The sequence below is a fragment of the Mixophyes fleayi genome, chromosome 3 (genome assembly GCF_038048845.1).
Source record: "Mixophyes fleayi isolate aMixFle1 chromosome 3, aMixFle1.hap1, whole genome shotgun sequence".
NCBI classification, from domain to species: domain Eukaryota; kingdom Metazoa; phylum Chordata; class Amphibia; order Anura; family Limnodynastidae; genus Mixophyes; species Mixophyes fleayi.
The window spans coordinates 321,653,678-321,677,481 of record NC_134404.1 but is presented as its reverse complement, the minus strand read 5'-3'; the positions used below and the strand labels follow the sequence as shown (position 1 = coordinate 321,677,481).

At 38.0% G+C, this 23,804-nt stretch overlaps 1 protein-coding gene across 2 annotated transcripts in view; it reads left to right on the top strand.

The window, feature by feature from the left end:
- The window catches only part of CAMKMT (calmodulin-lysine N-methyltransferase), a 297,789-nt gene that overhangs the window by 220,533 nt on the left and 53,452 nt on the right, over positions 1-23,804 (top strand). For both annotated transcript variants that reach the window (XM_075204137.1, XM_075204136.1), the window contains exons 4-7: positions 5,181-5,241; positions 6,349-6,403; positions 7,487-7,550; positions 11,157-11,223. In XM_075204137.1, the coding sequence (XP_075060238.1) occupies positions 5,181-5,241; positions 6,349-6,403; positions 7,487-7,550; positions 11,157-11,223 (247 nt within the window). The remainder of the gene's footprint in view (positions 1-5,180; positions 5,242-6,348; positions 6,404-7,486; positions 7,551-11,156; positions 11,224-23,804) is intronic.

Here is a 23,804-nt window from a genome sequence, read left to right as displayed (position 1 = left end):
GGAGACAATCAAAGCTCCTCTTGTGATGTTGCCGGGTGTGAATTCGGTCGACCCGAGAATTTGGTGGGGTGAGAGGCTCTGTCCCCCGGCTACATCCCGGGTTCATATACCCAGAATATTGCAGGAGCGGCAATGTGAAAGTGGTATGAGAGACATTTTACAGTACAGTAATAATGTAGTCGGGAAGAGAGAGAGTGTAAGGAATTAGAGGAATTATTTATATACTATATAAAGTATAACTGCTATGTATCACAAATATCTATCTATCTACTCATTGTATATAAAAGATTACACACTTTTGTTGAAATTGTATGTGTATATAATGTAAAGCCTTAAATCAACATAAATCATATCAGACCTTTTTCCATTTTTAATGTGACCTTGCAACCAATAAAATGCAAATGAAGATACAAATTGACAATTTTTTTGAGGAAAAAAAGTTAATATAAAAATACCAACAATACCCTGGTTGCATAAGTGTGCACACCCTTGCATAATGGGGCGGAAGCTGTGTTTAGAGTTAACCAATCACATTCTAAATTGTGTTTTAAAGGTGATTAGCATACACCTGCCAGCAATGAAAGTGATTATGATTAACCTCAAATAAAGATTCAACTGTTCCTGTAGAATTTCCTTACAGGTTTCTTTGTTCACAAACATTGCTTTCAAAACATCTACAAGGTCTCATTGTTGAAAGATACCAATCCGGAGAAAAATCAACTATGCTTGCAACACTCACTAGGGAGAGCAGCCGCATAGGCGCCTCAGATCACCACACGCAATGCCAGACTTCATCTAGAGTGGTGTAAAGCTCACAGCCATTGGACTCTGGAGCAGTGGAAACGCATTCTTTGCAGTGACGAATCACGTTTCACTATCTGGCAGTATGATGGATGTTAGGTTAGAACGCTTCCAACCCAAATGCATACTGCCAGCTGTAATGTTTTGTGGAGGAGGAAAAATGGTCGCAGGCTGTTTTTCATGGTTTGACCTGGGCCTCTTAGATACAGTGAATGGAAATCTTAACGCTACAGCATATAATGACAGTCTAGAGAATTGTGTGCTTCCTACTTTGCTGCAACAGGTTGGGGAAGGCCTTTTTCCTGTTTCAGCCCGATAGTGGACAAAGCAGTTCCCAGAGTCTTGACCTCAAACCCATCCCCATCCAACACTTTTGGGATGAATTGGAACTTACAGCCCTTATAGCCTTCCCTGGAGAGTGGAGGCTGTTATAGCAGAAAAGGGGGAGATCAACATAGTGGGTGTGTGTGTGTGCGTGTGTATGTGTGTGTATATATATATATATATATATATATGTATATGTGTGTATATATATATAGAGAGAGAGATAGATATATATATAATATCTCAACATAGTGTTGTCTTATATATCACAGCTGTCATTTCTGAAGCTCGTTGAGCAGGGCTTCTCTACCTTGCATCATTCTCAGGTAGTGTGGCCTCCGATGTCACTATATAGGTTTGGGCTTTGCTCTTTGAGTAGTGTGTCCTATATTTATTGTCTGCAAGTTGTGGGATGTGACTTTCACAGAGAAAAAGCTCAATAATTAATCACATTATTCTCTAGTTTACAACTGAGTCACAGTAACACTAAAATTCTATTCTATGTTTTTGTTGTCCTTTAATGATGTATCATTCTATCTCAGGGCCAGATTGGAGAGTTGGAAAGTTTGGCATTGCACCATTGTTACTGTCAGATGGTATTATTCCTATGAGATTTACACATATACATGCTTACATTGAACTTAAAGGACTTATAAATGTATGGAGAATGATACAATTATACAAATAAGTGAAAGCCAGGAGAGTTAGACTTTAGGCTTTTTATTGTTTTTTTGTTTTATATATATATATATATATATATATATATATATATATATATATATATATAAATATATAAGTTAACCCGTGCATGATACTCATGCATTCTAGTCAAATCAAGCTACTTAAGGTGTTAAAAAGGTTCTTGTCATGCATTTGGGCCACAGCCCAGGCCTCAACCAACAACCACTCCCCACTGTCACCCCCGGCAACCACCAACCACTCCCAACTGTCACCCCCGGCAACCACCAACCACTCCCAACTGTCACTTCTCCTTCAAGAAATACATATATATATTTTTTAAATCTTTATAAACACTTTTAACAATTAACAAATTAAATTAACAAATTAAAAACATCTTAGTATACCAAATTTCAGCCCTTTCTGAATTTTTTTTTCCACACACACTAAGAATTTAGTAGGTCAGTGTATAACTCCGACCCAGCAGGTGGCGCTGCAGCTTGGTTTTATTTTTTCCACACACACAGACAGACCAACACACGCCACTAGACATTTATATTATATAGATATATATATATATATATGCAAGTTCTAATAGTTACAGCTTAATCTATGGATTTGCAGGTAATTTTAATGAGACCTATCCAGAGATGAAGTGTCAAAGAGAGGAAAAGTAGGTGACTGAGGGGCACTCAGAGACGATGTATGAATATGTATATGAAATAAAATAAAATCAATTTTTAATGATATGCCTTAAAAATTGTGTATTAACATTTCATCCTAAACCTCAAAGCTAGCGAAATATTTAAAAACAAAAAACAAAACAATAATTGTTAAAATTGCAGATCCACTGCAAACTTAGCTCAGTGAATTGATATAGATGAGTTCATATAGAAATTACACTATTAAAGAAGAATTCCCTATTAACAATATTGACCTCTAGGTATCTTAAACGATATATAGGATCAAAAGGATGCCATTGTAGATCAAAAGAAGCCCCTTGATAAGGGTTATAGTGGTGACTAACTAATATATCATAGTCAAAATTATTAGGAGATTGAGTAACAATTCAGAGTAAGCCCCTATTTGTATAGTTAGTTATTAAATAATAAAGGGTAACTTGGGAGAGATGCCAGTGAACCTTTAGAAGCAGTCCCCCTAGTGGTCGCTAGTATAGAGAATCTCAGGTTTGTCCTGTATCTACTAACTCTGATAGTAAGTCTCCTAGAGGTCTGTATATGAGAACAAGGTGTGTTTGTTAAATAGACTCAGGGAACAACGTGAGAACCCTGATGGTAGTAACGCTAAATATCCTACACTATTTCTCCCTAAATGCCCTATATATTCTAAAACCGCTAATAGGTCAATCAAGGGTAGGAGAGAATAGTGAGAGCGTGAGTAGATGATATTACATATTATGAACACTGAGCTAAGAAACGCCAACGCGCGTTTCGCTGAACAGCTTTATCAAGGCTAACAGAGCCTCTTATTCGTATGTCTTAAATAGTCAGTCAGATCAGCCCCTGAAATGACGCTTAAGGTTCAGCCAATCACGCCACAGCATGAGTGGCATTGATGGACATGTGCCTTAGCCAATGGAGGGGAATTAGAGCGGTTAGGCTCCGCCCCCAAATCGCTGTGATGCAAGGATAATGAAAAGACTAAAAAATAGAAGCAAAACAGCTGCAGTTCTTACTGTTATATATGCTGATTTTGTCAGAAACTTTGTCAAATGTGGTCAAGGAATAAATACTATCAGAAAAGAGATTTCAGTCATATTATTAATAAGATTAATATCGGTTAGCTGTTCCTATAAGTTCATGGAAATATAAATGCTAACAATAGTAAACTAGTTTACTATTGTTAGCATTTATATTTCCATGAATTTATAGGAACAGCTAACCGATATTAATCTTATTAATAATATGACTGAAATCTCTTTTCTGATAGTATTTATTCCTTGACCACATTTGACAAAGTTTCTGACAAAATCAGCATATATAACAGTAAGAACTGCAGCTGTTTTGCTTCTATTTTTTAGTCTTTTCATTATCCTTGCATCACAGCGATTTGGGGGCGGAGCCTAACCGCTCTAATTCCCCTCCATTGGCTAAGGCACATGTCCATCAATGCCACTCATGCTGTGGCGTGATTGGCTGAACCTTAAGCGTCATTTCAGGGGCTGATCTGACTGACTATTTAAGACATACGAATAAGAGGCTCTGTTAGCCTTGATAAAGCTGTTCAGCGAAACGCGCGTTGGCGTTTCTTAGCTCAGTGTTCATAATATGTAATATCATCTACTCACGCTCTCACTATTCTCTCCTACCCTTGATTGACCTATTAGCGGTTTTAGAATATATAGGGCATTTAGGGAGAAATAGTGTAGGATATTTAGCGTTACTACCATCAGGGTTCTCACGTTGTTCCCTGAGTCTATTTAACAAACACACCTTGTTCTCATATACAGACCTCTAGGAGACTTACTATCAGAGTTAGTAGATACAGGACAAACCTGAGATTCTCTATACTAGCGACCACTAGGGGGACTGCTTCTAAAGGTTCACTGGCATCTCTCCCAAGTTACCCTTTATTATTTAATAACTAACTATACAAATAGGGGCTTACTCTGAATTGTTACTCAATCTCCTAATAATTTTGACTATGATATATTAGTTAGTCACCACTATAACCCTTATCAAGGGGCTTCTTTTGATCTACAATGGCATCCTTTTGATCCTATATATCGTTTAAGATACCTAGAGGTCAATATTGTTAATAGGGAATTCTTCTTTAATAGTGTAATTTCTATATGAACTCATCTATATCAATTCACTGAGCTAAGTTTGCAGTGGATCTGCAATTTTAACAATTATTGTTTTGTTTTTTGTTTTTAAATATTTCGCTAGCTTTGAGGTTTAGGATGAAATGTTAATACACAATTTTTAAGGCATATCATTAAAAATTGATTTTATTTTATTTCATATACATATTCATACATCGTCTCTGAGTGCCCCTCAGTCACCTACTTTTCCTCTCTTTGACACTTCATTATAACTTTGGTGTATAGGGTGCACCGCTCAGGATGTTTTGTACCATAATTCAATCATCCTGATTGATAGGCCATAATAATTAGAGCCTATTATTAGACTTTGTTATGAAATATACCTAGTGCGGATATCTTTTCTTCTCTACAACCTATCCAGAGATGTAGTGGGCGGAGCTGGCATCAATGCTCCACCCTGTTGTATCACTAGTTCTCCACTTTTGTTAGGTTCTTCAGTATCAAAAGATTGTATATCTTCACCATTATTTAAGAAACAATATCATAATGAAAGGTATGCCTGTTTATGTGTTGCTTTTATTTTTTTTTACAGGCATCTGGCCCTCTGAAGAGGTACTGGCCTACTACTGTCTCAAACACAAAGACTTGTTCAGGTAAAAAAAAACAATGTATATAGATATAAATAATGTGTTCTTACCATTAGATTGGTTATGATCAAAATCACTAGAATATACATGTATGGGGGGAGAAAAAGTACAAGGGGACAACATGTTGCTCTTGACAAAGCGTGCTAAACTGCCTGTGGGTACTAATATTGCACAGCAAGCGTTGCTGTACGTCAAAGACTTCTGATTTCCACTTCAGGCATTTTATTTCACTTTGATTTTTTGGGAAACAAAAGTGCGTCTTCAGTCAATCAATGCGTATTGTGAAGGTCAGACAGAATAACAGGCATTTCGTAAACTCTCTTCTGTCATTAGAACTATTGAGCATTATGCAATATAAAAAAATAAAAAAGCCCACCGTATCATTTAGCCGTGTCTGCCAGCACTGGCCGTATCTGGAGATTGTGTATTTTCTTACTTATAATACCTGGTGCCGTGCCAGCACTGCAGCAATTGAAATTTAAAAGGCCCAGTGTACTACCAACTGCTGGGCGGACGCAGTCCATATTTCTTTTGTAAAGCCGCTGACAGTCACACAGGTCTTTATTGTAACGCGATATTGCTTGAGTACAAAGTTATCTTCGGGTGATAGATACAGAACAAAAAAAATTTAAAACCCAGGATGAATCAGTTTGATGCAATTTTAATTTATGCATGAAGATACATTCAAAAATGTAGTGTTTCTAAGAACCAAAGAGGATTATTAATGCAATTTTGCACTAACAATTACATTTCGCTACTCTAGCAAGTTTCGGTTTTAATAGAGAGTACTATTGACAAAGGAGAAAGAGAGGAAAAAAAAAAAAAAGAAGTTTCTTGGATTTTTTTTGTAGCTCAGCGGTGGTAATGTCGCAGAAAGCACTAATGAGGGAACCCCCCGCGGTTTGCCTGCTTTGTGACTTTTCTTTATCATAATTATTTTTAAAACGCAAAACGCCATGAGGTCGCTGGGTAGTGTCCCTACAACTTCCTGGCAACTTTTTTTTTTCTCTCTTCTACTCCTACTGCAGATGGCAGTTTATTCTGGTAACATATATATATATGTATGTCTGCCCGTGTTCTTCTCATTTGTATGGCTTTCTTTCTGTCTTCCAGGGACCTTGCTGTGTGTGAGCTAGGGGGTGGCATGACATGCTTGGCTGGTCTCATGGTAGGTCTTTTCTCAATTCCAATTCCATTCACAGAGTCGAACAAAAGGGGGAAACGGTTCCACTGCCTCCGACTGCTGGGTCAGAGAACTGTCACCAGCGTCAGCTGCGGTCAAGCTGCAGTCTTGAGAGACCTTCCAGGCTGCCTTGCTTTTCGTTTCATATTGATTTTATGGTTGCCTCGGAGAGCAGAAACATTTTCCTTGAGTGTAGTCGATATCTCTTGTTGTGACATTCCAATCCACAATATGTTCAGTCTTTCCATAGTTGACGCTCGCTTCTTCTTCTTCTTCTTTTTTCTTTTCTCCGATCCCCCAGATTATTGTCCCATTTGCTAAAATACAGGAATAGCCCTGCGAATCACAGTTGGAGCACCATGATATAGCCACTAATGTTTTGCCTGCATTATTACACCAACAAACATGATCCAGAGCTCTCAGTAATTAGATTCTTTTGAATTAGATTGGCCATTCAGGAGAGTCGGTGACCATTCTTCGGTTCGTGAGTCATGTATTCAGAAGATATTATGTTGCAGCGCTGTGCATTAGACAAGTTTCTATGTCTCTGCAAATAAAGGCATATTGTTACACTGATTGGCATTTGACAAACCTGTCGCATTTATACAATGTGTTGAGGTTACAGCCCAATGTGCGAGCATGTCAAGCTCACAAAAAAATTACCCTTACAAAGCCATCAGCCTGCAATGCAAAGTTATATGAAGGGCATCAGGCAGCCAGACAGAGAGAGGCTGAAAGGCAGAATGACAGGCCTGGTATGATGGTTCTACTAGATAAACAGAACCCGCAAATGAAAGCCTCTCTGAATACCATCATCCGCTGTCACAATGCAATTACTGAACAGAATGATAGCAAGATAGAGACTCCCGAAAATAGAAAGATAAAAGTATTGACTGATTTGATTGAATGATTAAAATAATGCAGACATAAAATGAAAAAGATTGAAGATTGTTACGGAGAAATAGGTGAAGAAGCATGATACTGAATGCTTGTCACTCCTGTCTCCACTCCCGCGCAGACAGCCAGCCAGCGATTCCTAATTCTTTCCCCCTCTCGTCTTATTTTTAGGTCGCTGTTTACGCAGAAGCAAAAGAAGTTCTGTTAACGGATGGCAACGAGAAGGCCATTACCAGTATCCTTATTAAAAAGAGTAATGACATTGGCTGTCTTAGTCCGTCTTAAATGACTGTAATGCACACTATAGAAAAAAACAAGTTTGGTTTTAAATGTTGGTTCCCCTCTATCTCTCAATGCAACAGCAAAATGCTTTTTAGGGCCCTATTATTTTTAGAATTATTATTTGAATCATTTACTATACCCATTGTTGTCAGCTATAAAGTTATAAACACAGACATACACATAAAAGATCTAAGTGCTATTCAGAAGCAAAATTATTTGTTCTCCGGAACGGATAATGTTCTACATTGAAATTTCCAAACAGTTATAACATGATAAATTAGAAACAGGTTATCATCTACAGAAACCAATCAGATATTAGCTTTCATCTGTCTTAAGCAACTAGATCGATGAAAGCTAATGCCTGATAGGTTGATAGAGCTAATAAATAGCTCATTGATGCTCTTGACATGTCATTAAATAAACCACAGATATCAGGCATTTGCTTCCATTAATATAATGGGATTCATGAAAGATGCACCGCATTGTAATGAGTAAAAATAAGAACAAACTAAACTCTACATTCAGTTTATTAAATAAATCTGTACATGGCTTGTTGATTATCATGCTGATTATCTGATTGGTTTCTAGGGGTTGGAGCATATTTGTTTCTATTAAATAGGAAGTTTATGTTGTATCTAAATTAATAGTCGCAAGCAAATTCTGTAAATAAGTGTCATCTACCCAGAATTTTATTTATACTGTGATGGCACCCGATGACCAATTCCTATAATTTATATCACAAGCCTAGAAAATGTGTTATAGTTAAACACACCGGTAAAGCAATTAGAGATTTTATGTAATAATCAGGTTTTTTTTATTAATAACAATGTTTATTATATCGCAGTGTGTCTATCTATCTGTCTGTCTATCTATCTACCTATCTATATATATATATACAGAGAGAGAGAGAGATAAATATATATCTATACATATATATATATATATATATATATATATATATATATATATGTAGATAAATAGATATAGATTCATAGATATATAGATATAGATTCATAGATTATATATATATATATATATATATATATGAGAGAGAGAGAGAGAAAAATATATCTATATCTATATATCTATATATACAATATATATATATATATATATATATATATATATATATATATATATATATATATTTATTTATTTATTTATATATATATAGAGAGAGTGAGAGAGAGAGCTTTATTTTAAGAAACATGAATTGTGTTAAGATGTTGTTTTCTATCTTAAATAGTTCCTTATGGGATTTCTGACTGTGATGCTAGAATCAGATTTAAATGTATAGCCAGTCACACTTTACATTGCTAATTTCTGCTATTAGTAATATTATGCCTGGGCACCAGGAGATTTCCCTGTGACACTGCTCTGCGACGTACACAGACGGCAGGGAAATTGAACTGTACAGTGGGAAGAGTAATTTGCAGCTGTACTGAATGCTACGACTGGCACAGGGACTGATTTCTACAGTGAAGCTGTTGGAGATTAAGAGAGGAAATGGAAGATGTCTATTTGCATTTGTTCTCTTGATTCATTTAACGTGAATTGCCAAGGAAAATGAAATTGTTATTCCACTGTGATTATGGTTTCTAAATTATTATACCTCCAAAGTATAGTATAAGGTAAATGCCATAGAAAGCTGTACTATACACTATATATGCACTTATTATGTTCCACACAAGGTTCAGTCCTGGCCTCAGTTTATTCTAATCACTGCTGATAAAAAAAACTAAACAAAATAAACCAAAAACTGTTAGCAACAATTGCGGTTGCACAATAGTATAAGGTTTTGCTGAAGTCACACAGTGGTTGATATGTACTAGGCCTATGTTAAGTGTAAATTGTTATTTCCCTGAATGGAAAGTACGCTAGTTGTTCTATTTTACAGAATGGTATAGTAGATATGAACGATAGGTTGTCCGTATATTTAAAGGATTATTCCACCACAAACTAAAAATGTGGCCAATTAATTCATTTTTCTAAGGCTCACCACAAACAGGTATAAACTGTTGCTCAGCGCAGGGTCTTAGTGGTGGGATCAGTGTCCAGTCAGACCACAGGTAAGGGACAAAACTGAGCAAGATCCAGTCTTCCAACATCATTTACCAACATACCCCATATGATGTGATCAACTCCAATCAGATTATTATCAGGATCATGGACCAATTGCGATAGCGCATCACGTGTGGTTGTCAGTATGAGGTGTTTTGTGCAACATGTGTCGTGCTATAAATCCCATTTAATGCCTCAGTGATTCCTAGTGAATTGATAGGCGGAATGCTCATGAATAGGAGTGAATATGCTTCATTGCTGATATGCAATCATAGTATGCATAATGAATTGTTAGATGTGAGAATCCTTTAGTAATCATATCAGTGTAAACCCAATCTTCCTTCAGTTTTACAAACTACCTAATTTCACACACACACACATATATATATATATATATATATATATATATATATATATATATATATATAATCCATAACCCTTTTGATAAAGTCATAATGACGAAACGCGTCATGGGGGCACTTACCTGAAGCTCTTGTCTATGCTAGCCTGCCTGTAGGACTGCTTTGAGGCCTGAAAGCCGTTTCCTGTTGTCATCCTTGGCGTACTATTGTGGACGTCAGATAACCCTTTATTATTTTTATTTAATGTACAGGCATTTGTATACCTCGTTTATTGTTTTTAATTTGTTATTACATTTTTTTTATATTGAAAGCCTGAGGGGTTGTCACTCTACAAAGGGCATACTACACTTTGGCACTTTTTTTTGAGTTATAGTCCTCCTGTGGAATTATCAGTTCACTGTGAATTTATATTGAAGAAGATTCCTGCTTCCACCAATATTACATCAGATAAGCCTCATATTTATTTCCTTTTGGTACGTGGTTATTATCCACTTATGATATTGCATTATTTAAAGTTTTGTCTACACTATGTGTGGGGCTTGTGTCTTATATGTATATATCTATAGCGATAGATAGATATATATAGTGTCCGTACAGTACAATACATGGGTATAGACATGTATATGTTAGGTGGACATTGGACATTGGTATTTCTCTTTAAATAAGGACTGCATTTTTATATTTTATTTGGTTTAAGAACATGTTGTGCTTTATACAGTATTTGTCTTTGTGTTACAGAGTGTTTAAGTGCAAAGGAAGCATTTTGTCAGCATCGCTAAGCAGTTCTTTTTTTTCTGGCCTACATTTAACAAGAAAAAACTATTGCATCAGTCTCGCTACATAAGCTAAGAATCGCAGGTGGTATTTTGCTGAAAAGACTAACGCCATGTAGCCACATTGATTTCATTTCTGGAAAATGATATTTGGTAATAAAACAAGTTGGTTTTTTTCCCCCACTATTTATACCTTGATACTATTTTTATTCGCACATTACTAATATTGTATGAATAGTCTGCAGCAATTATATAATCCTTCGATTTTAAGACCAACTGAGCACAAGCTATAAATCATGAGTGAATTGGCAGCTGACAAATTCTGAAAGTCGAAAAATGTTCTTCTTAACAAAGTCTGTACTGACGTGTCACACATCATCAAGAGACACCAGAATGCGGAGGCTTTTAAAGGCTGTTCAGTATCCACTAGGTAAGTTATATGTGTTTGTTTTCATGATTATTAATATCTAAATGAATACATACTGAACCATTGTAATATTAAATGAACCATATTTTTCCATATCACATATGAAATAAACCCCTCTATATTTCTTGACCATGTGCTTCTAGCCAGCCATGCCAATGTCATTTCCCACAAGTCTGTGCTTTTCAAACATAGATTGCACTTGGTTTAAATTCCACCTACCTGTTCAATTGTTTCAATAGAAGCTGCCTTATTGCATATTGCATGTTGAGTAGGAATCTGTATCCTTCACTAATGAGCTCTGACTAGTATAAAGCAGTCTTTAGGTGATGTCCAGTTGAGAACTGTTTTTTGCCATGCTCTGAATGCTCATTTGGCAAAGTATTGACTCAAAAGGCTGCAATGTAAATATCATTTCCCAGAAGTCTGTGTTCCACAGTGGCTTATTAACAATTGTCTCTGGATCCTTCTTTGTAATCTACAGGCTATGCAAAGCGGATAAGTTTGCATAAAGAGGCAGCAATATTCAGATGATGGCATAGAAATGGGTTTAGTGCTAATTTTATTTATATATTCCTTTTCCTGTTTTGCGCTACTTTGTCTTTACTATCTACCAAATTTTCCAGTAAAAATTGAAGAGAGTATTGGCTCAGCATGTAGTGTGCACAATTAATAATTAAACATACTTAAAAGTAAAGTTTTATAGAACTTCCTATCTTGCTAATCTTGCTTCCCCACCTCCCCCATGTAGCAAAAGAGGGAATCCATTCCCTGGGACCCAGCCATTGCCTTATACCACAAGCAGCGGAAGGCGGGTTATTTTTATCCCAAGGGGGCAAGACTCAACTCAGCAGCCTATTAGAAACATTTTAAAGGAAAAATAATGGAAATGGCCTCCCAACCGGCGTATATACGTTTTTCTGTTGGTCTACATGTGCCGTATTTGCATAAACAAGCCTTTGCTGAACTCGGCCAACATTAAAATACTCCTTTCCTCCCCTGTCCTACCTCTAAAGATGCAGGCAGGCGTAAGTGGTGGAATCGAACAGTTCTACATAGCCACATATGTGTGCGCTAACCTTCTAGGCATGCGCAGAGTGATTTCATGCAAGATACGCTACGCCAACTGGTCTATTTCCCACTCTGCATCTGCTCCACAATGCCTAAGGAGATGCCAACTGCCAAACAAGGCCCAGCGTAGTGCGGCCTGTATTCACATCTCCGTGGCTCTCATTACTTGTGTTAGAAGAGATTTAAAGAGGAACCATAGCATTCAGATGTTGTCTTAATCTTTAATATAAAATAAAAAGGTTGGATAAATTCATTGGGGAGCAATGAAGCAACTAAAACATAAAGTCATAAAATATTGCTTAGACTTATATTTATCCCTTTGCCTAATAGATTTTATCAGTTTCTGATGAACATAAAGGCAATCTTTTATTGTATGTTTGCATAGAAAATACTGTTGACAAGCGAAAAGTGTACATATTTCCCTGCATGGAACTATTTGCATATAAATAAGATGTGTTTACAGTGAGTGAACTCAAATTCAGATAGATAATAGCGGGAACATCATTTGTCAAACATCAGCAAGATTCCAAACAAGTTATTAACGGCACCATGTAGAATTAATGTGAATACGCCCCCTTATCATGCGGTGTATGCTGAAAAGATCTTTATTTCATTTAACATCCTTATGTTTTATTTAGTGACTTACCACAATGATGGAATACCTTGTTGTAAGATGAATAATAATGTGGCAAACGGTATATCTTATTTATACATAAAATTATATATAATTTAAAGCACATGCATTGGTAACTATGATGAGGGCTTTTTTTTCTAAATAACTATCTCAGGACAATGGCACTGGGTGCCAGCCACTGAGAGGTGCCCCTCTTTTTCCCCATATCTCTCATCTCCACCACCAGACCCAGTTTCGGCTTTGCACTTAACTGCCCATTCAGCCCTGAGGTGCATGGATCATTAAAGTGCATTTGACTACAGTCGGAGCACCTTTAAGTTGAAGTGGGCAGGGACAGAACAACCTGTAGCCAATGAGATTGCAAAAATGCTCATAGCAAGTCCTCACTTTTGAAGTGGGCGGGGACAGAACAACCTGTAGCCAATGAGATTGCCAGAATGCTCATAGCAGCAGGAGATGAGTGTGGAAGGCAGTGACTTGTCCACTGGTGGTGTTATGTTACTGAGGGCAGGGCTGCATGTGTCAGGGGTAGTGTCCAGATGTGAGGAGGGGTATGGCGGCAATCATACTGAGAGTGAGATAGTGGAAGGAGCAGGGTACCCTAACATAAAGTATTGTTGTGAGGCTCCTGTCAAACATGGTGTGGGGAAATTGTAAGTCAAGATCATACATCCAACTTGTTCACATAGAACATGAAAATTTAGTTTTTTCTGGTTTGGTATGGCTAGCAGGGAAAGGTGACAGTGTGTTTTTGTCGTGTGTGTATATATATACACACACACACATAATTTACACTTGTTCCTGGTCCTATGCCTGCTTATAACTTTTGATAGAGTACAGTCATGGCCAAAAGTTTTGAGAATCACACAAATATTGGTTTTCAGAAAGTTTGCTGCTTCAGTGTTTATAGACCTTTTTGTCAGATGTTGCTATGGTATACTGAAGTAAAATTACGAGCATTTTAAAGGCTTTTATTGACAATTACATTAAGTTTATGCAAAGAGTCAATATTTGCAGTGCTGACCCTTCTTTTTGAAGACCTCTGCAATTCGCCCTGGCATGCTGTCAATCAGCTTCTGGGCCACATACTGACTGATGGCCGCCCATTCTTGCCTAATCAATGCTTGGAGTTTGTCAGAAGTTGTGGTTTTTTGTTTGTCCACCCGCCTCTTGGAGATTGACCACAGGTTCTCAATTGAGGTCTGGGAGTTTTCTGGCGATAGACCCAAAATTTCGATGTTTTGATCCCCAAGCCACTTAGTTATCACTTTTGTCTCATGGCAAGGTGCTCCATCATGCTGGAAAAGGCATTGTTCGTCACCAAACTGTTCTTGGATGGTTGGGAGAAGTTGCTGTCGGAGGATGTTTTGGTACCATTCTTTATTCATGTCTGTGTTCTTAGAACTAACTGATTAAATACTTCTATACCTTTAAGCAACAATTGGCAAAACTCCCATAGAGTAATTTTGGCAGGAATAATGGGAAATTTAATGTGTTTTTTTGCCTTGTTCTCCTAATACTGTATTGCACATTTAAAATTAACCTACTGCGTTCTTTGCACCTACAATTTTCTTTTATTATATATCCTAGTTTGTTTTAACTGCTGTAGTTTAGTATTCCAGCCAGTATCAAGCCATTTTCTCTTTTAAAAAAGATATTAAATACTCAAAATCAGGTAACCACCTAGCCTACAAAACCTCTCCCTGTGTAAATGCAAAAGTTATTACCAGAAAAATCCAAAACTCCGTCTGGACATTGAGGTGTAAACTTTGAGGCCAGACGTTGAAATTCCTGGAATAAACGCCTAGAACCAGGCTAAATGTGGATTTCCCCTTTAGTAACAACAATTCACTTAGAACAAGAGATGCACACTGGTACTTTGTTGACCCTGGGTCTTAGGCACTTTATAGTAGGGGCATATTCTGGAACTGATCCTGAAACAAGGTATATAGGAGATACCAATGAAGTGGTACAGTACTGGACAAGAAATACAGGGATTTGCACAAGCCTGTTCTTATTTCTGCACAGAAGTCAGGCAGATCAAATGTCAGGGCTGGCAGAGTTCCAGTGAGAACTTAGGTTCAAGTCAAAGGTCAGGGCAGGCAGCGACCCATATATTAGTGAGGTCCAAAGCACGGGTCAGGACAGGCAGCAATCCAGAGAGTAGTAAAATCCAAAGCAAAGGTCAGGACAGACAGTACTCCAGAAAGTTTTCCACGTTCAGAGTAGAGGTCAAAACCAGAATCTAGACAAGAACATTGATGGCAGGTGTTATCATTGTTATAAAGAGGAACAGAATGGCTGCACCTAAACTCGGCAAAGCGATCGAAAGCTTCCTGCACTATAAAGTGCAAGGAGCCAATCACTGGGATTCTAGCAAGCCGAGCCTCCCTTTGAGTGATTTGTTGCTGTTGGATCCAATGATCGAAATGCCTGCTTTTCCGGCTACTCCAAGGCATTCATGGCAACTAAGAAACTGGGAAACGGAGGAGAATTAAGGTGAGCGTGTCTGCACTTAGCACTTGTTACAAAAGCTTCATCTGTACGTGAAAGAGTTAAATGAAAATGAACAGAACCTGCTGAACGTGCAAGAAGATTTTTTTCCTTTGCAAAGTGGCCTGAAAGTAGGAGAAACTTATTCTTCAGCTACATTATCACTGACCCGTTTAAGAACCATCAGGTACTTTTTTACTAATTTAGCAATAAACATATTTTTTGAAGTGCTTAAAATGTAACATGCTTAGTAAATACTGCAAAAAAACTTCTCTATAAAGACTCCAGCACAAGCTCAGAATGATATGTTTTCTTTCCCCATGATTGGCTTAGATGTACTCAGCTACATAAATATCACATTTACAATGTTTCATATTTAAACAATGCACTTTAAATTGCTAAATATTCTGCAGCATTTTATTTTGGTTTGTGTTGTGAAACAAAAGCTCACATTAATAAATAAAGTTTTTTGTCTGTGGTTTTTAAAAATTTAACTTGGTAAGTATTTGCAAGTAGGCACAACTAGGATACTGTGGGTTACAGAAAAGGTTCTAGCGTAAATAGATAATGTTTAATATTTTGGTTGTAGTGTTTTATTTGAGAAGGAATGGGGTTTTCACAAAGATAATTTATTATCCCTAACATCAGTAGTCAACTTGAGTACATATATATGTCGCCTCATATGCTGCGCCATCCTTGTAGACTGAGAAATCAGCAATACGACCACCTATAAAGTGGATGAATTCACTGGTTAATTTTCATGTTATATTTGAATTATGCCTTGTTTTGTCATACTGAGCAAAAGTCGTACATGAGTTGCCTTTTAACCTTGAACAGATCACTTAAATGTAAAAGCCTGCGATATATGTGTAAAATTGGCCTTTTAAAGGCTAGGTGACACTTTATTTTTTTATTAAAGTAATCTAATTGACCAGTCCCAAACTTCCCATAAGGAGCCATGGGTGTAATTATGTTTCATATATACTCCCTTCAAAGCAAACTGACCACAATGATTATTTACATTGTCTGTATGCTGCTCACTTTGTCTTCTTTCCCTTTATGTATATTGCACTGGATTTAGACATAAGATAAGTAAATAAATAAAATGAAATCATGCTTGTAGAACAAGCAGCAAGCTATGATAGGAGTAGTTACATATGTGCGTGTTCGCATGCGTGAAGCGCCAATCATAGTCACTTCTGCGGCAGCTGTCCATGCTGCTATATAGTCACCTTTATTCATTTTAGCCATGTAAGTGATACTTCTCAAGACAGAACAGCCTAGAGAAATATAAATGGAACTCTGCTGACTGGGGTGAGAATCTCCCAAAACTCGAGTAGGGCCTTGAGCATGGGACTTCTGCTGGTTCCACAACAATTGAAATTGTGTTAAGGTCATGACATTGAATCCTGCACTCGTATATGCATATTTTTTTTGCTTCAATGATTGTGAGATGTCTAGGTCCTAAGTCAGCAAAGCAAACCCAAACCCAATTCTACGTTCTTCTTATCCATCCAGAGAACATTCCTACAGTAGTCTCCTGTGTCATCCAGATTGTCTTTTGTCATGTTGGACAGAAATGATCTTTTTAGCGAGCAGTGGTTTCTTTCTAGGTATGGTGGACTCATAAACACTGAGTTAGGCTATACAAAGGTCTGTAGATCCTAAACTATTACACCTGAGGTTTTTGGGACAATTTGTAAGCCTTGCTGTTGAACTGATCTTTGTGTAAAGAGCACTCCTAAGAAGTGTGTATTCAATATCTATGAGCATCATAGGCATTAAAAAATCTCTCTCTGAAATCTTTGGAATCCTTGGAAATATCTTTTTATCGTGGTATAACATATCTCCACGGTCCTTTGATGTGAAGAACAGACTGTCATGATGACAACCAAAGTTCGTCTTTGTGCTTCTCTAGGAAAGTCCCTGCAAGCATAAACCTGTCTGTTATCTCAGCTATTGGAACATCTAACTTAATAAAAGTTCTCATACTGACTATGACAGTCAGTGTTGGATCAGTATGTCCAATTAAGACAAGAAGAAGTGACATTTTTGGTGTGGAACGTTTGTGATCAGTTTTATCTATCCTTAGGATTACATGACAAGGGTCAGGCTTTTTTATAAATCAAATTAACAGCAGCAAACATGCACAGATTATTGTTACCAATTCCACTTTTGTAGGTTTGTCAGATAGTGCTGCACAACTTAACTGACCCATATTGATTGTACAGCAATTTCTAGACCTTTCATAGAGATAACCTAGTTACAGTGCAGTTTAAGGCCTGAGAGATCTCAGTTTCCAAGTTTTTAAGGGAAACTGTAATATTTTAAATCCTTTTCTTTCTGAAAAGTACCTGAGTTTTATCAGCGTTTAAATCTGAAGTTCAGTAGTTTTTCATCACTTTAGTGTGTCGATTCACGTGCTGGTAAAATATAATATATCAATGCAGAAGAGGGGTGAAGAAGTTCTACAGTCCAGAGTCATTTTCCCTGGTCTCAGTTTGGAATTGCCATAACATAACCACCCACTCTTTATGTAGCTCAGCCTATAAGGCTTGGGCTAGAGGTGTCAGTGATTTTTACTTGGAGGGTTTCAGATAAGTTTAAGATTTGAACATATGCTCAGGTCTGCTGTAAGCCTTTAGCCGTCCTGGGCAAATATCCAATTAGTGGGCCCCTGCTTGTTTTGGAAAGACATTGGGCTTTTGTATCCCAAAAGAGGAAATTATAAAGACGAAAACTACATTTTCTGTTTCCATTGGTACAAATGATACCATAAGACTTAACTCAAACAATTTGGAACTTCAACTGGGTTTCCTATTAAGATTTAGAGACTCTAGATTTAGAGTTACATTTAAGCATTATATTGCATCGTTCATTAAATGATATCTTACAATGATCATGGTCTTGCAATCTGAAAGAATGTACTCCGCTCTTTGGGTCATTGGGTCACCTATTGCACTCATTTTCCTAAGACACCAGGGGGCTGATGTAGCCACTTTTAGAGCTTCACCTACTAGCAAGTCTGACATTTAAAGGTCTTGTTTGTACATCTTAGGTCTAGGGTTAAAGACTGGCCTCACAGATTTGGCCAATCTTGGAACATTAATGGTTTTAATGTTTAGAACTAATCATAGAATTTCAAGTTTTTGACCTGCTTTTTTTTTTTAAAAGATGGTTTCTTGTCTTCCTAAAAATACCCTGGTGTCTGTGAGTGACTTCTCCATTCAGACTTTAATAGAGAGCTAGTGGTGGAATCCCTGGCTGCATGATCACTAGGTTATTGACCATTTCATCATTTATTAAAATGGCCCTGTTCACAGCACACATGTGGTGATCTGGAAATCTCTCACTGCCCCTGAGCAGTCACACTGCAGGTTTCAGTACAAGGATTTCAGAGTGAATATGAATTGATCCAGCAGGAGGACATGGATGTCAGCTCATCGTACATGATGGATCAGTATTATCACTCAGGGCCATCAATCATAGCTGGTTGCTTGATTTACTTTATTTTTGTAATATTTGGAACATATACGGGGCAGCACGGTGGTTAAGCGGTTAGCACTTCTGCCTTGCAGCACTGGGGTCATGAGTTCGATTCCCGACCATGGCCTTATCTGTGTGCAGTTTGTATGTTCTCCCTGTGTTTGCGTGGGTTTCCTCCGGGTGATCCGGTTTTCTCCCACACTCCAAAAACATACTGGTAGGTTAATTGGCTGCTAACAAATTGACCCTGGTCTGTGTGTGTGTGTTAGGGAATTTAGACTGTAAGCTCCAATGGGGCAGGGACTGATGTGAGTTCTCTGTATAGCGCTGCGGAATTAGTGGCGCTATATAAATGATGATGATGATATACGCTAACGGTGGATTTGGTGGATTTGTCAGGTCCTTGTTTTTATTTTTATTATGACCTATTAGTAAAAATACATGTTGAACTTAATTTGACTGTTTTGGAACTCTCCATTTCTTACCTAGCTAAACCACTGTTGCCTCTGCCCTTGAGCACAAGTCCACCAAGAAGACACAAGTGCATACTTGTCTATCCTCCCAGAATGTCCAGGAGTTTTGGGTAGTTCTCCCTGACTCCAACGAGTGCAGGCCTTTCTCCTTGATCCGTTCCACTTCCTAGTGAAGTGGGATGCAATTAACCACTAATCGTCCCTTTTTGACAGCACCTGTGGGGCTCAATGACACAATAGCGGCATCTCACCATGGGGGTGACGCCAAAGTGACACGAATTTGCAGCACCGCGCACCCGCTGCATCTGGCAGCTTATTGATGATAAGTATGCACAAGTGTCAGGTCCAAGTACTCATTAAGAACCCAACTTATAAACTGTAGGAGCAGAATGGCAGCCAGGAAACTGGACAAGCCGAATCTTGCTCTGAGAGCAGGAAACCTGTCTATCAAAGCAAAGGGTTCAGTCATTTAAGTAGTTTGAGGGGGGAAAGACTGATATATTTATATAATAATGCTAAAATTAATAATTATTTATAAATTATAGCACTATAGTATAAAGACTATGTTCTTGTTGCTAAGCTCTGTATGTGCAGTATTCTGTATTAAGCTAAACAGTTAATTTTATTAACAATAATGATTAAAAAATGCTACTACTGTTATTGATAGTACATTTAAGACCATATGGCAAACACTTGGAAAATCTATTTTTGTTTATTTTTATATTTTTACTTTTCTTGGGAATTATATTTATTGTCTTATTCCACCTGACGAATCTCTTACTGATCAGTTCAATACATGAAGGATGGGTAATGGGAAACCCACGAGAATGCAACAAATTTAATTTTAATGGGCACTGTAATTATTTTCTGACACATTATGAAAACGTGAAAACGAGAACATATTTTCATTCATTAGGCTGCTATAAATGCACAGTACTTTCATTCATTAGTGGATTCAGTAGAACTACTTAAGAAATAAAGACCCTGCATATCCACACTATTTATTTTACTTGGGCCTGAAGAGATGGTCTTATCTGATTTTAAAAAATATGTGTTTTTGTTTTTTTTAAATACTGGAATTTTCTTTTATTTTATATGTGAAATAAACTTCTCTCGGAATCCAGATAAAATCTTTGCAATATCAATCAAGAGTAAATTTCCTACCCAGTACTGATTTACATTAATGTAAGGCTTAAGGTCACTTGCCATTATTTGAGTGTATTTCAACATATGGAGTTAGTGAATAAAGGATTTCAACCTCATGCTGGGAAGCAAGATTATGTTTTCAAAGGACATAATTTTGTTTACTGGGTGTTATTAATCTCCAATTAAAAATATTGCTCAACTTTCTGAATGTTTACATATTTTAACAGAAAGTGGTCGTCTGTTTTTTTCTTTCTATATATATATATATATGTTAACGTTTTATGCTTCAGTCTAAAAATAAATGGACTCTGTTGAAATAGAAATATAGAGAATCAAATGCATTTTGTTAACTGAGCTGGAATGTGGTTACACAGTGATTCAGATGGGAGGCGGAAGATTATATAGAAAATTCCTCAGATACCTAATTTCAAAGAGCAGCATTGACAAGTTTTAATTGTTTTATTCCATGAGGCTTAGATTCTGGATCTGGGTTCTCATCTCAAAAACATCCAGATCTATGTTGGCTGCATTATTTGCAGCCTGGTTCGCAGATACAACGCAACAGCACTTGGGCACTGTCCCATTCCATCAGAATTTTGCACCATATTTTTTGTTCTATAAAGAGTCTACAGAACACTCACTGACACTTGAATGTTGTCCACTGAATTAAATAAATGCAAAAAGGAGAATTTGGGCTTTATTCAATTTAAGATATAAAGATTTAAAACAGACTCTTACTAGGTAAATGGTAGTACGTGTGTGTATGTATATATATATAGATATATATATCTATATATATCTATATATATGCCTAGTGGCGTGTGTTAGTCTGTCTGTGTGTGTGTGTGTGTGTGTGTGGAAAAAATAAAACCAAGCTGCAGCGCCACCTGCTGGGCGGAGTTATACACTGACCTACTAAATTCTTAGTGTGTGTGGGGAAAAAAATTCAGAAAGGGCTGAAATTTGGTATACTAAGATGTTTTTAATTTGTTAATTTAATTTGTTAATTGTTAAAAGTGTTTATAAAGATTTAAAAAATATATATATATATTTCTTAAAGGAGAAGTGACAGTTGGGAGTGGTTGGTGGTTGCCGGGGGTGACAGTGGGGAGTGGTTGGTGGTTGCTGGGGGTGACAGTGGGGAGTGGTTGGTGGTTGCCGGGGGTGACAGAGTGAGAGGAGTGTGATACTCAGGACCGCTGAGAGAGATCCTTGTGTCTGGATAGACATCTGGATAGATGTGGCGATGAAAATGAAGGATGAGGTGATGGAGAAGAATGATGAGGTGGTGACATGTGGACAAAACCACGTTAAAAAAGGGCGCTTGCGTCGGGAAGTAACGCTCTTTCCCTGAGGAGGCCTGGGCTATGGCCCAAATGCATGACAATAACCTGTTTAACACCTTAAGTAGCTTGATTTGACTAGAATGCATGAGTATCATGCACAGGTTAACTTGTGTGTATATATATATATATATATATATATATATATATATATGAATTCTAACATTATTAAAGTGCGCCTGATGCAAGACACTCCCCCACATCACCGTCCCCTCTCAACTTTTCCCATTTGTGAATTGGGACCTTTTAGGCCTAGTCTGAATCTGCTCATGTCATACTCCGGTTCACCTGAACCACTCCTCTGAATCTCAAAACCCCACCTCAAAATCTTGAAGTGACCATTTAAATCAGGACTGTTGCTGATTTTGAAAAAAAAGTCTTCCTTTTTTTCAATCTTCCACATGTAGACTATCAATAAATACTGCAGCATGCTAAGAATCAAAAAAAGAAAACGTTCACCCCCTTCTCTCATTCTCTCCTCTTCTCTTTCTATCTCTCTCCCTACCCCCGCCACCTTTTCCTACTCTCCATCTGTTTCTATCCATTTCTTTTTTCCTTATTTTTGTATGTCTCTCTCCACTCTCTCTTCTCCCATCCTCTTTCTCCCTGTCACCTCTCTCTTCCCTGTCTCCTCTTTTTTCCTCTCTCTCTTTTCTCTCCATTCTTATTACCTCTGTTCTTCTGTCTCCTATCTCCATTCTTCTGTGTTCTTCTCACTTCTTCTGTGTTCTTCTCCCTTCCTCTCTGTTCTTGTCCCTTCGTCTCTGTTCGTCTCCCTTCCTCTCTGGTCTTCTCCCTTCCTCTCTGTTCTTGTCTCTTCGTCTCTGTTCTTCTCCCTTCCTCTCTGTTCTTCTCCCTTCCTCTCTGTTCTTGTCCCTTCGTCTCTGTTCTTCTCTCTTCCTCTCTGGTCTTCTCCCTTCCTCTCTGTTTTTGTCCCTTCCTCTCTGTTCTTGTCCCTTCCTCTCTGTTTTTGTCCCTTCGTTTCTGTTCTTCTCCCTTCCTCTCTGGTCTTCTCCCTTCCTCTCTGTTCTTGTCTCTTCGTCTCTGTTCTTCTCCCTTCCTCTCTGTTCTTCTCCCTTCCTCTCTGTTCTTGTCCCTTCGTCTCTGTTCTTCTCTCTTCCTCTCTGGTCTTTTCCCTTCCTCTCTGTTTTTGTCACTTCCTCTCTGTTTTTGTCCCTTACTCTCTGTTCTTGTCCCTTCCTTTCTGGTCTTCTCCCTTCCTCTCTGTTCTTGTCTCTTCGTCTCTGTTCTTGTCCCTTCCTCTCTGTTCTTGTCCCTTCCTCTCTGTTCTTGTCCCTTCCTCTCTGTTCTTGTCCCTCCGCTCTCTCTTTCGCATCCCACTCCTCTCTTCCTCTTCTCTCTCCTCTCTTCCTCTTCTCTCTCTCCTTCCTCCTTCCTCTCTCTCACCTCCTTCCTCTCTCTCTCTCCCCTCCTTCCTCTCTCATCCCTCTCTTTCTCTCTCCCCTCCTTCCTCTCTTACCCCCCCTCTCTCTCTCTCTCTCTCTCTCTCTCCTTCTTCCTCTCTCTTCTCACCCTCTGCTCACTGTCATCTCCATCTTCTGTCTTCTCTCTGTGCTCTCTCTCCCTTCTCCCCACCTCTTTTCTCTTTCATCTCTTCTCTCCTTCCTCTCTCTTCTGCTCTCCTTCCACTCTCTCTTGTATCTCTCCTCCCTCTCTTCTATCCCTCCTCTCTCTCCTCTCTCATCCTTCTGTCTCCATCCTTCCTCCTCTCTCCCTCTCTCTTTTTCACGTTCACTCCCTTTTCCTGTACCCCCCTCCCTTTATTCTTTCTATCCTTTCCCTCTCTGCTCCCACCTATCTCTCTCTCATCACCTGGTCTGAAGGGTCCTGCTGAGCCCATGAATTTATCCTGCTAGTTGTCAGCAAAGCGATCAGGACGGCATTTTTAGATGAACTAAATAATCAATTCACCAAAAGTTT